Source organism: Apteryx mantelli, chromosome 13 (genome assembly GCF_036417845.1).
Source record: "Apteryx mantelli isolate bAptMan1 chromosome 13, bAptMan1.hap1, whole genome shotgun sequence".
NCBI classification, from domain to species: Eukaryota; Metazoa; Chordata; class Aves; order Apterygiformes; family Apterygidae; genus Apteryx; species Apteryx mantelli.
The window spans coordinates 2,083,859-2,093,103 of record NC_089990.1 but is presented as its reverse complement, the minus strand read 5'-3'; the positions used below and the strand labels follow the sequence as shown (position 1 = coordinate 2,093,103).

The window sequence follows — 9,245 nt, the reverse complement described above, 5'->3', positions numbered from 1 at the left end:
TTCCACAGCCCTCCCCCGACCCTCCCCGACCCCGCACGCAGCGCGGCCGGACCCGGGGGCCGCCTCGCCTCACGGCGCCGGCCCGCACCCACCTGCCGCCGCCACCGACCGTTGAGATGGCGGCGCCGCAACGGCCAACATTCAAACCGGCGGCGGCGAGGCGCGGCGGCCAATGGCGGGGCGCCACGTCACGGCGCGCGCGGGGCGGGGCAGGGCGGAGGGGGAGGCGCGCGGGCCGTGAGGCGACGCGGCGTGACGCAGCGCGGCCGCTGAGGCGGGCGCGGCAGCATGGAGGGGCGGCTGCCCTACGACGACTACCCGGTGGTCTTCCTGCCGCCCTACGAGAGCCCCCCCGCCTGGGTGCCGCCGCACGAGGTGAGCCCGCGCGGGCGGGGAGGCGGGCGCGGGCCCCCGCCGGCCTGGCGGCGGCGGCGGCGACCGGGCCCCGCGGGAGAGGCCGCTCATGGCGCCTTGTCTTGCAGCGGGTTTATCACCCCGACTACAACAACGAGCTGACGCAGTTCTTGCCCCGCACCATCGTCCTCAAGAAGCCCCCCGGGGCGCAGGTGAGCCTCCCCCCCCTCCCTCCCCCTGCCCAAAATGGGGGGACGCAGGGACCCACGGAGGGGCGAGAAGATGGCGGTCGCTGACTGAGGCCGAAGGCCCAGGAGGTCAGGGAGGCGCCTGGTACTTTCCTCCTCTTACTACTTTGGATGGGGTAGGGAGAGGCCTTGCTGCTGCCCTGCTGTGCTGTAAAGGGAGGGGAAGCTTGGTGGGTTGGGCAGAGAACGGCAGTAACTTGTGACATGGATCCACTCAGGGACAGGGAGCAGGGGTGAGCCCTCAGGGTGGGATGGCCGTAGCGGAGAGGGACTGTGCTTACACCTCCCGTGGTGATCACTACAGCTGTAACACCTTTGCTCCATCTTAAAGGGACACATTAGCAATGGGGAGGGTGCTGGGCAAAGGGGGTGGTTACACTTCACTGCTAACCTGGCTTTTCACACAGCTGGGCTTCAACATCCGTGGAGGAAAGGCCTCGCAGCTGGGGATCTTCATCTCTAAGGTGTGTCTCTCCTTCTGCCATTCCTTCCCCATGTTCTGTCTGTTCTCTTGCATGTTGCTGAGCCGGCTGGGTGTGTGTGGAGACTGACCTGCCTCTTGCATGAACAGCTCAGGGCTGTGAGCTGCCACTGGCCAGACAGCAGTCACAGTCCCACACCCTTTCCTTACCTGTCCCTGACCCATGACTTGCTGATGCACCCTAGTCCTCATGCTCTCCATCCCCTCCTAGTCCCATGTAAGCGCACTGGATGCAGGCGCCATGGAGAGGCTTGTGGGGCTGGGCTGCGTGCTGAGGGGAGCCACAGCGCTGCCCATGCAGAGGGTCAGTGCTGCTGTGTCTGCTCCTCCGTTTTCAGGTGATCCCCGACTCGGATGCACACAGAGCTGGTCTGCAGGAAGGAGACCAGGTGCTCTCGGTGAACGATGTGGATTTCCAGGACATTGAGCACAGCAAGGTGAGTGCTTCTGCTCTCCAGCTGCTGGAGCAGGGACAGAGGTTGGCCCGGGCCCCAGCATGCTCTCACCTCCTGAGCAGGAGGATGAGGGCAACACATGTGCCTGCCTTCTCCTTCAGGCCTCACAGCCTGCACCAACTCAGTACCTAACTGGCAACCTGTCACCATTGTCTAACAGTTAGGATGAGGGTGACACAAGCACCTAGATGCCTTCATTGACAACATCAGCAATCTTTTCTCTGTAATTCTCCCCCCACCCCATGTGTAGAGCAGGCAGAGTAATTCACAGTGTGAAGGGCACATATCTAATTTTAAAGAAAGTACCCTCACTGATGAGGAAGAGCAGAGGAATGTTAACCTGGGGGGCCACAAGTCTCTGTGTTCCTCCTGAAACATCTGATATCAGATCCCGTGCAAAACAAGCTGTTGCATTGCGTAGCTGATGCATTGCTCTTACCTCTCCTCCAGCCCACTGTGGTCACCAAGCAACTCTTTCTGCTTTCAGGCTGTGGAGATCCTGAAGACAGCCCGTGAAATCACCATGCGCGTACGTTACTTCCCCTACAGTAAGTGCTTGCTAGCTTTTGAGTGCAGCGGGCCAGCAGTATTCCTCCTTGGGAAGCAGACTGCCATGCATCCCTGCCGATTCCACCTAAACTTAGCTGTTTTGAGTCTAAGGTCATATGCAGTGTCGAACTAGCAGCCTGCAGATCAGAAAGGGGGCTAGACTTTGATTTGGGCTTGAGGACAGCTACCAAGTCAAACCAGTAAGGAATGGCTTCAGCTACCCACATACAAACTTGTAGAGCAGGGTTTAGCAAAGCAGTGCTAACAGCTAGAATGACTGCTTATGAAAGTGTTAATTTTAGAGCTGCAGAAGGAGCTACTTATCCTTAAATAACACACGAGTTAGCTCTGTCACTAATAGAACCATGCTGATGGTGGACACTGCTTGTAGTTTTATCCCTCCCTTTGGATGTTCAAATTGTGTGTGTCGGGGGGGGGGGAATGGCCAAATTATTAACTCCAGGTTTCTGCACCCATAAAGTTTGGCAATAAGGAGGGGAGCAGCAAAAAAAAGTCTTAAGAAGTCAAGCCAAACACATATTCTTTGTAAAAATGGAAACTGACCCTTGGATGAAAGTGAAAAAAGTAGAAGTATGGAGCAAGGGAAGAGAAGACTTTAAAACATGCTTTTCTTATAAATGCTTTAAGAGAACTTGAAATGACTGGCTGGGATGCTAACATACTATTTTAAAGCCAGCTGCTATCCAGGAGAGTAACAAGCACTGCATCTATTTAAGGAGGTGTAAACAGAATTCATGTTTTCCTGTAACATTTTGGCTGACTTCCCCCACCATTGGTGACTGCTTCTCCTGCCCTTTCAGCCTTGCCATCTCTTTCCCTTCCAGATTATCAGAGACAGAAGGAAAGAACTGTTCACTAATAAACAGCTGCCTGCTGGGGCCTCTCCAGAGTGGCTGTGCTGCAAAACAGCCTCTACTACCTTTCCTCAACATCCAAGATGACACATCAAGTTTCAGCTGTCACTGGAGGTACAGCTGTCCTGTTGGCTGCATGGGCATCAGCTCTGCTTCCTGCTTGGAGGGACACTACAGAGTCTTAATTATCTGGAAGATGGATGGAGCTTTAGTCTGCACTCCTTGAATTAGGTCTTGAAACAAGCTGATGGTGCTGATGTGGAAATGGGTCCTGGAGGGCAGCATCTTTAGTGAGACCTGTGTTTCTATTCTAGTAGGACTTATTTTCAAAGAGTGCTCTGCTGGTTCTGGATCCAACCCTTGCTTCTAAGGTGTAAGGCCAAGAATGTCCAAGTGTGCTCAAGCAGAGCATGGCCATAGTTTCCCAGGGATCAGCCGGTTCGTTTCCTTTCTGGTGACACAAAATCCTTTCCCTCTCCACTGTCCTACCTCTGCTCTAGACTACTGGGTTTGTTGGGATTCCAGGAAGAGGAGTAAAATCCAGTCAAACTCAAAGCACATCTCTAGCCGTTCTGCGCTGCTCTACCAAGACATTGCGTTTGTACCTCTTTGCTGTTTAGCAGCCCCCACGTTAGTGGACCGGGATGCTTGCAGCATGTTTCTAAACTGTCTGCTGTGGACACTTGGCAAGGTTCCTTCTGCTGCACTGCTTGTGTTCAAAGGTTTCACCTGCTGGAGCTGCTTCCTTCACTTGGTGCAGCCCTGCCTGTCCCCTTCACAAGCAGAACTCCTCCCCTTTCCCTGTTCCTTGCACACCTTATCTTCTGCTGGGGCAATTCACCCACCTGCTATTAAATTGGTCAGGTGGTGGCTGTTCCACACAGAAAAGAGAAAGCCTGCTGTGCCCTGTGCTGGGAGAGCACAGATGAAAGAAGAGACTAGTTATCAGCAAAGCTGGGTGCAAACGCAGGGGGGTTTAGCATATGTGATCAGAACAGCCCTTGCTCTGGCCTTCTATGCAGTGTTTTCCATTTGCCTGTAATTGAAATAATAAAACTAGTACAGCAACTGGACTTCATCTTATTCCCAGAGTCCCTGGGGAGGGTTGTATTTGTCATCGCTGTCAGTGCTACCCAGAAGAAATGCACAGAGAATAGCTGAAGCAAGGACCAGCCTCGCTTGCCCCTGCAGCCTGTAGGAGGAATGGCTTGGACCCTTGCCAGCTGTCCTGTCTCTGTTATAAGGGCATTTTCCCACCATAACCAGTGGTTCAGGTCAGCCCCGGATGAGCATGGAGTGGCATTTTAACACTGCCAGAAAGAACAGCAGCTGCAAAGGAGGCTTTTGTCTGTTTGTGGGGGCACTAACTTGAGATAGCTAAGAGCAGCAGCCCTAACCTAGCCAGGTTAGCCTTAATGCACAACATGGGGCAGAAAGCTGAGCCAGGCTGAAGTAGAATTAAAGACAAATAATAACTATATTTTTCTGCCAGAAAAATAAGCACCCAGGAAACCTTATTTGTAACACATTGAGGAGGTAAGATAAGAGCTCTTCTGTAGAGACAGGCGTGTGGGTCTCACACAACATTCACCTCTAATCTCACACCATTCTCCCAGCATTTACATGTTCTGTGGGGAAGGAAGACACCCTGATTACAGAAGGGCAACATTTCACACTATGTCCTCGTTTTGCCCATCTGTTGCGCCCAGACTTGCTGGGCTGAAGGCTCCATGAGCAGTCCCTGGCCCCAAAGCTAGGCCCTGCGCTCTGCTGCCTGGTGGGGAACACGGCAAACAAACGCGTGTGTCAAGCTCCTGGCACACGACCATACTGCTGAGGAGCTAAGAGGTACCTTGAACACTGTCTCAGAAGGGACTGGAAATAGAGGCCTGCCATCTCTGTCAGCGTTCAAGCTGTTGATCCTGCCCCAGAGGGGACCCTCTGCAGTAGCTCCAGGAAGATCGCCCGTGGCTCCGGCAGCTGCCTCTCTCTGCCGTTAGTCAGCAGGTCAGATGCTCTCTCAGGCACCACGCTGCCCCCATGACTGTCTTGCTGTGGGCTAATAGGAATGAGTGGATTCCTTCTCAAGACACATTCATGCCTTAGATATCTTGATTGACCAAGCAGTAATATGGTTTGCACTGCTCACTAGAGTCCATGTCATCCTTCTTCCTGAACTGGAAGGAAAGACTGGATTAATTATCGATTCCTGCAGGGAAAATAGCAGGTCCAACAACATCAGATTTTTTTTAGCTGCTCACAGAGGCAGTCACGTGCATTGGAACAGCCTTAGCTTGTCAATGAATAACTCTCCGGTCAATAAAGAAGTCAGCCAGAAGTACTGCAGGTAACTTGATCTTTTGGAGCAACAGTAGGAGCCCCAGAACAAGCTGTATTGTGTTAAGGCACAGCAGATTACACCTGAGAAATGTACTGTACAACTCCTTTCCCTGAGCATCACACAGTCAGGACAGCACAGGCAGCCCGTGCGCTCCTGGCCCCGTTCAGTCTCTGCACTGAACGGGCCCAGTGCGCTAGGATCCACAGAGTCACTTCATGAGAGGAAAAGCTACCACCCCAGAGATCTTTTTTTTTTTTTTTTTTAAATGGTCCCCTACCCCTCCTTTTGACATAAAGCACGCACGTGAGCCTGAGCAGCATCACGTGGCGTTCCTTCCCACAGCAACGGGAGCAGCATCAGTTCTCCGAGCCACTGTGGTCGCCCCTCTCTTCCTTCACTTCAGACAGGCCGCTCTCATCTATGTTCTCCAGCGAGGCGGCACGCTGGAGCACCAGCTCCGACAGCGCCAAGGGAGGAAGCTTGTTCTGCTCAGGATACAGCCAGGGTTTCATGCTTACATCGTTCTGCTGCTTCCAGGCAGGATACTTCACACAGGCCTTGTGCAATTTCTTCAACATCTGATCAGAAATAGGGAAACAGAGGGAAAAATCCACCATGGAAGCTTAAAAGAGGTCTAGGCACATTTCCCATCTAGCCAGTACTAACACCTGATCCATTTCTTTAGTGGTGGCTTAAGAAAGGGCTTGGGGCCCAATACAGAATAGGGCAGGACAGTTAAACTCCTTTATGGGACCATCTTCTGTTTGCCTAGACCCCCCCGAAGACACCAGCTGCTTTAGGAAGCGTGAAATGAAGACTTCCCACACAACATCAACTAGGGACTGACATCCTCTGCCACTCTCTGTCCTGCTGTGACACCAGAGACCCCATCAAGCACAGCTCTGCCACTCAGTTCAGGAGCTCCAAAAGCTACTGAGCCTCTAGATCCGGTTCAGACAGGGCATGAACAGTGGGCATAAGGCAGATCATTGTGCAGATGTGGACCAGAATTGTGCTATTATTCACTTCCTGCTGGTTTCGGAAGTGAATCAGCTGTGGGACTGGTAAGGCCGACATAACACAACACCGCACCAGAGATTAGCTAAAACGCTCATTTCTAGTGCAGCCCTGCCACAGAGGGAGGCCCATCCTCTGCAGCCCTTTGCTCCAGCCACAGGGCTGGGACTTGGCACATGCACGCTGGAAACGCTCTACTCACCCGTGGTGCTAGGTACTGGGAAGCTTTATTTACAACCCACTTTGGCAATGACCCTAATATATTGAGGGGGAAAAGCAGAAGTTAGCGTGCCAGAAAGTAGCTGTGCTCCTACCAACCACCCAGCAGCCCCCGCAGCAGGCATTAACATCAATGCACCCCAAAGAGGGGCTGGAATAGAGAAGTGCTGCAGACTTACCTTTTGGATCCACCTGAGCCAGGTAAGTCAGACTGCAGCTGCTGGGCCCAGTTGAATGCACCAGGTATCCCGTTAAGAGAGATACCGCCCTCACGAGATCCTTGCGTGGAGGATATTTCTGTGCAGACACATTAGACAGTCAGATACCACCTTCCATCTTCCCTGATCTCTCCCTCCCTCAGCTCTAGCACTGAATACGCAGGGCAAACAGACTAGGCTAGAGGCACAGATGAGGCGCCTCAAGATGAGGGCTTGTAAAGGAATTACACAGCTACCTGGCTAGATGCTTTGGAAGTCCTAATACATCCCAGATGCAGGCAGGATCTTGCTGTCTACAGATATCCTGCTGCACTGTGAGAGGATGGCACTGAGCAGGTGTAGCTCAGCTATAAGGGAGCCAGTCATATCCTATTCAACAGGCCATCCTGACTCCTAATCCAGGAGAATTCATGCAGCTGGTGACTAACCAACACTAGGATGACATTTTTGCTCTGCACAGAACTGTCCAGTCCCTGTGATCGCTGAAACTAGACGGCCATCCAGTCCAGCCTGCTCTTCACTCACCGGGTGTTTGACAGAGAAGTTGATGATGGCATGATATCCATCCTGAACCTGCCAGGATCGCAGTGTCACCACATCCCTGTTCTTTAAGGGCTTCGGGCACCGCCCTGGACAAAGAAGAGAGAAAACCGCTTTAACTTCCTGAGCAAAACATGGGGTCTGCATGGACCTGCAGTCACTCCACAGACTTCTACTTTGCCCGAGCGTCCTCCTTTAGCTCACTTAGTGATCTCACTGTATCCTACAAGCAGCACCTCTCCCACCCCTTACCAGCCCAACCGGTGCTAACTGACTCCTGTAGCAGAGGCCATAAGGGGTGTCCTGGACCCCGAATGTATTTCTCCCACCAGGAAGACCAGCCAGGGCGGGCCTCCCTTCAAGAGGAGGCAAGATTCTGGTCGAAGAGGGTCAGTCCCATCTCCTGCCGCCCTCAGCCAGCCCAAGCAGCCCCCAGCCCTCACTCACAGGCATAGTAGCCCACGTCCGCGTTGGCAGCCACCTGGGCGATGTCGTGTGTGTCAATGACGTTGGTGTCCCATTTCCGGCGATACTCGATGTCGTGCAGCACGTCGTACACCGTCTCCGCCGGCACGTCGGGGATGTCGATGCGGCACTGCGGGCGGGAGCGTCGAAGGATTGGGACGCGCTCTCCCGCCCCGCGACCCTCCTTGGTGGGGAAGGGGCGACTCCGTCCCCGCGGAAGCGGCTCCGCTCCGGCAGGGAAGCGGATCAGCCAAGCTGGAAAGCCCCTTCGCGCCCCTGGCATGCTCCACGCTCCCATTCCCGAAACACGGCAAGAGCGAATAGGAGGAAGAGGCTCACCAAGGGCCCGGAGGGGAGATCCCGTCACACCGCTCATCCCGGAGAGCGAAGAGAGAGCAGAGGAAGAGAAACAGAGCCACCAGCCCCGCCGCCTGCCCCCGGGCCGGGGCCCCGGCGAGGCGAGAGGCGGCTCGGCCGCCGCCCCGCTGCCGCCCGCCCCGGAGGAAGCGGCCCGCGGCCCTGAGGCGCCTCGACGGCCCCGCCGCGGCGCGGCCCCACCGCCCCACCTTGAGCCGGTGCACGTCGGAGCCCGGCGGCGGCGCCTGGATGCAGACGGCGAGGCCGTCGCGGCCGTAGCAGCTCTGCCAGCCGCTGTCGCCCTCGCACTGCTGCCGGAAGGCGAGGAAAGCGGCGGCGTCGGGCACCCGCGCCGGCTCCATGCGGCGGCGCCGCCCTCTGCCCACCGCCGCCGGCGCCCTGCGCGCTCTGCGTAGGCGGCGCGGCCCTGCCCACGTCCCCGCCCACGTCCCCGCGCAGCGCCCGTCGTGAATACCGCCCCCCGTAACAGGTGCTCTGACCCCCCCCGGGCTCCGCCTCCTTCCCCGCAGCCGCCAACCAGCGAGAGAGCCGGGGCAGGTGGGGGCGCCGCCGCCCGCGGATTGGCCGCCGTGAGTCCGGCAGGCTTCAACGGATTGGATTCGCCGGAAACGGCGGTCGCGCTCTGATTGGCGGGTTTCAAAAATCAGTGGGGGCGCAACGGTCTCGCGGAGGCCCCGGCCGCGCCTCGCATTGGCCAGGGCGGGGGAAACGCCGTGCGCGCCACGTGGGCGCAGCGGCGCGAGCAGCTGCCGGGAGGGCGGGGCCGGAAGTGACGACAGCAACATGGAAACGCGAGTTCCGCCGCTCGCGGCGGGGTTGGGGCGGAGGCGCCGCGGACCCCTGCGCTGCGGCTCCCCGGACGGGCTCTAACTCCCGGTGCCCCTCGGAAAGGCCGCCGTGCTTCCCCCTTCAGAACCGAGAATTAATTACCGTGCAAAATGCTTCGAATCCCAGTAACTAGCAAAAATTCCTCTGCCGAGATTTTTCTGGCTAATTCATAAAAACAAAGGAACAGGGCAGCACTAGAACTGAGGTTATGGGCACAATTCCTGGACCAGTGCTCATTGAGCACGTTACCGAGCGCAGTAAGTGAAGCCCAAAAGAC

At 55.9% G+C, this 9,245-nt stretch overlaps 2 protein-coding genes across 3 annotated transcripts; one reads left to right on the top strand and one right to left on the bottom strand.

Moving 5' to 3' along the window:
• The first annotated feature begins 231 nt into the window (after positions 1 to 231).
• On the top strand, positions 232 to 4,030 carry PDZD11 (PDZ domain containing 11). 2 transcript variants are annotated; one of them, XM_067303974.1, is made up of 6 exons: positions 232 to 375; positions 483 to 566; positions 1,010 to 1,066; positions 1,422 to 1,520; positions 2,026 to 2,067; positions 2,933 to 4,030. In XM_067303974.1, the coding sequence occupies exons 1-6, from the start codon at positions 289 to 291 to the stop codon at positions 3,047 to 3,049; spliced, it is 486 nt and encodes a 161-aa protein (XP_067160075.1). In that variant the 5' UTR covers positions 232 to 288; the 3' UTR covers positions 3,050 to 4,030. The 2 variants fall into 2 exon arrangements, with proteins under 2 accessions (XP_067160075.1, XP_067160076.1); XM_067303975.1 differs by having other exon boundaries at positions 234 to 375; positions 2,026 to 2,086; positions 2,933 to 3,049.
• Positions 4,031 to 5,314: 1,284 nt separating this feature from the next.
• LOC106486169 (START domain-containing protein 10-like) lies at positions 5,315 to 8,526 on the bottom strand. Its single transcript, XM_067303973.1, has 6 exons — positions 8,329 to 8,526; positions 7,745 to 7,892; positions 7,283 to 7,386; positions 6,719 to 6,836; positions 6,523 to 6,575; positions 5,315 to 5,881 (listed from the first exon to the last, which is right to left on the bottom strand). The coding sequence occupies exons 1-6, from the start codon at positions 8,479 to 8,481 to the stop codon at positions 5,660 to 5,662; spliced, it is 798 nt and encodes a 265-aa protein (XP_067160074.1). The 5' UTR covers positions 8,482 to 8,526; the 3' UTR covers positions 5,315 to 5,659.
• Between the last annotated feature and the right edge of the window lie 719 nt (positions 8,527 to 9,245).

What these genes read in the sequence shown, in the direction of transcription:
- PDZD11 (XM_067303974.1), top strand. Translation starts at nt 289, where the DNA reads ATGGAGGGGCGGCTGCCCTACGACGACTACCCGGTGGTCTTCCTGCCG. An exon ending in AGAAGCCCCCCGGGGCGCAG is followed by an intron (nt 567 to 1,009) that starts GTGAGCCTCCCC and finishes CTTTTCACACAG; the next exon opens with CTGGGCTTCAACATCCGTGG. An exon ending in CCCGTGAAATCACCATGCGC is followed by an intron (nt 2,068 to 2,932) that starts GTACGTTACTTC and finishes TTTCCCTTCCAG; the next exon opens with ATTATCAGAGACAGAAGGAA.
- LOC106486169 (XM_067303973.1), bottom strand. Translation starts at nt 8,481, where the DNA reads ATGGAGCCGGCGCGGGTGCCCGACGCCGCCGCTTTCCTCGCCTTCCGG. An exon ending in CCGACGTGCACCGGCTCAAG is followed by an intron (nt 7,893 to 8,328) that starts GTGGGGCGGTGG and finishes TCCCGCCCGCAG; the next exon opens with TGCCGCATCGACATCCCCGA. An exon ending in GGACGTGGGCTACTATGCCT is followed by an intron (nt 7,387 to 7,744) that starts GTGAGTGAGGGC and finishes TTCTTTGTCCAG; the next exon opens with GGCGGTGCCCGAAGCCCTTA.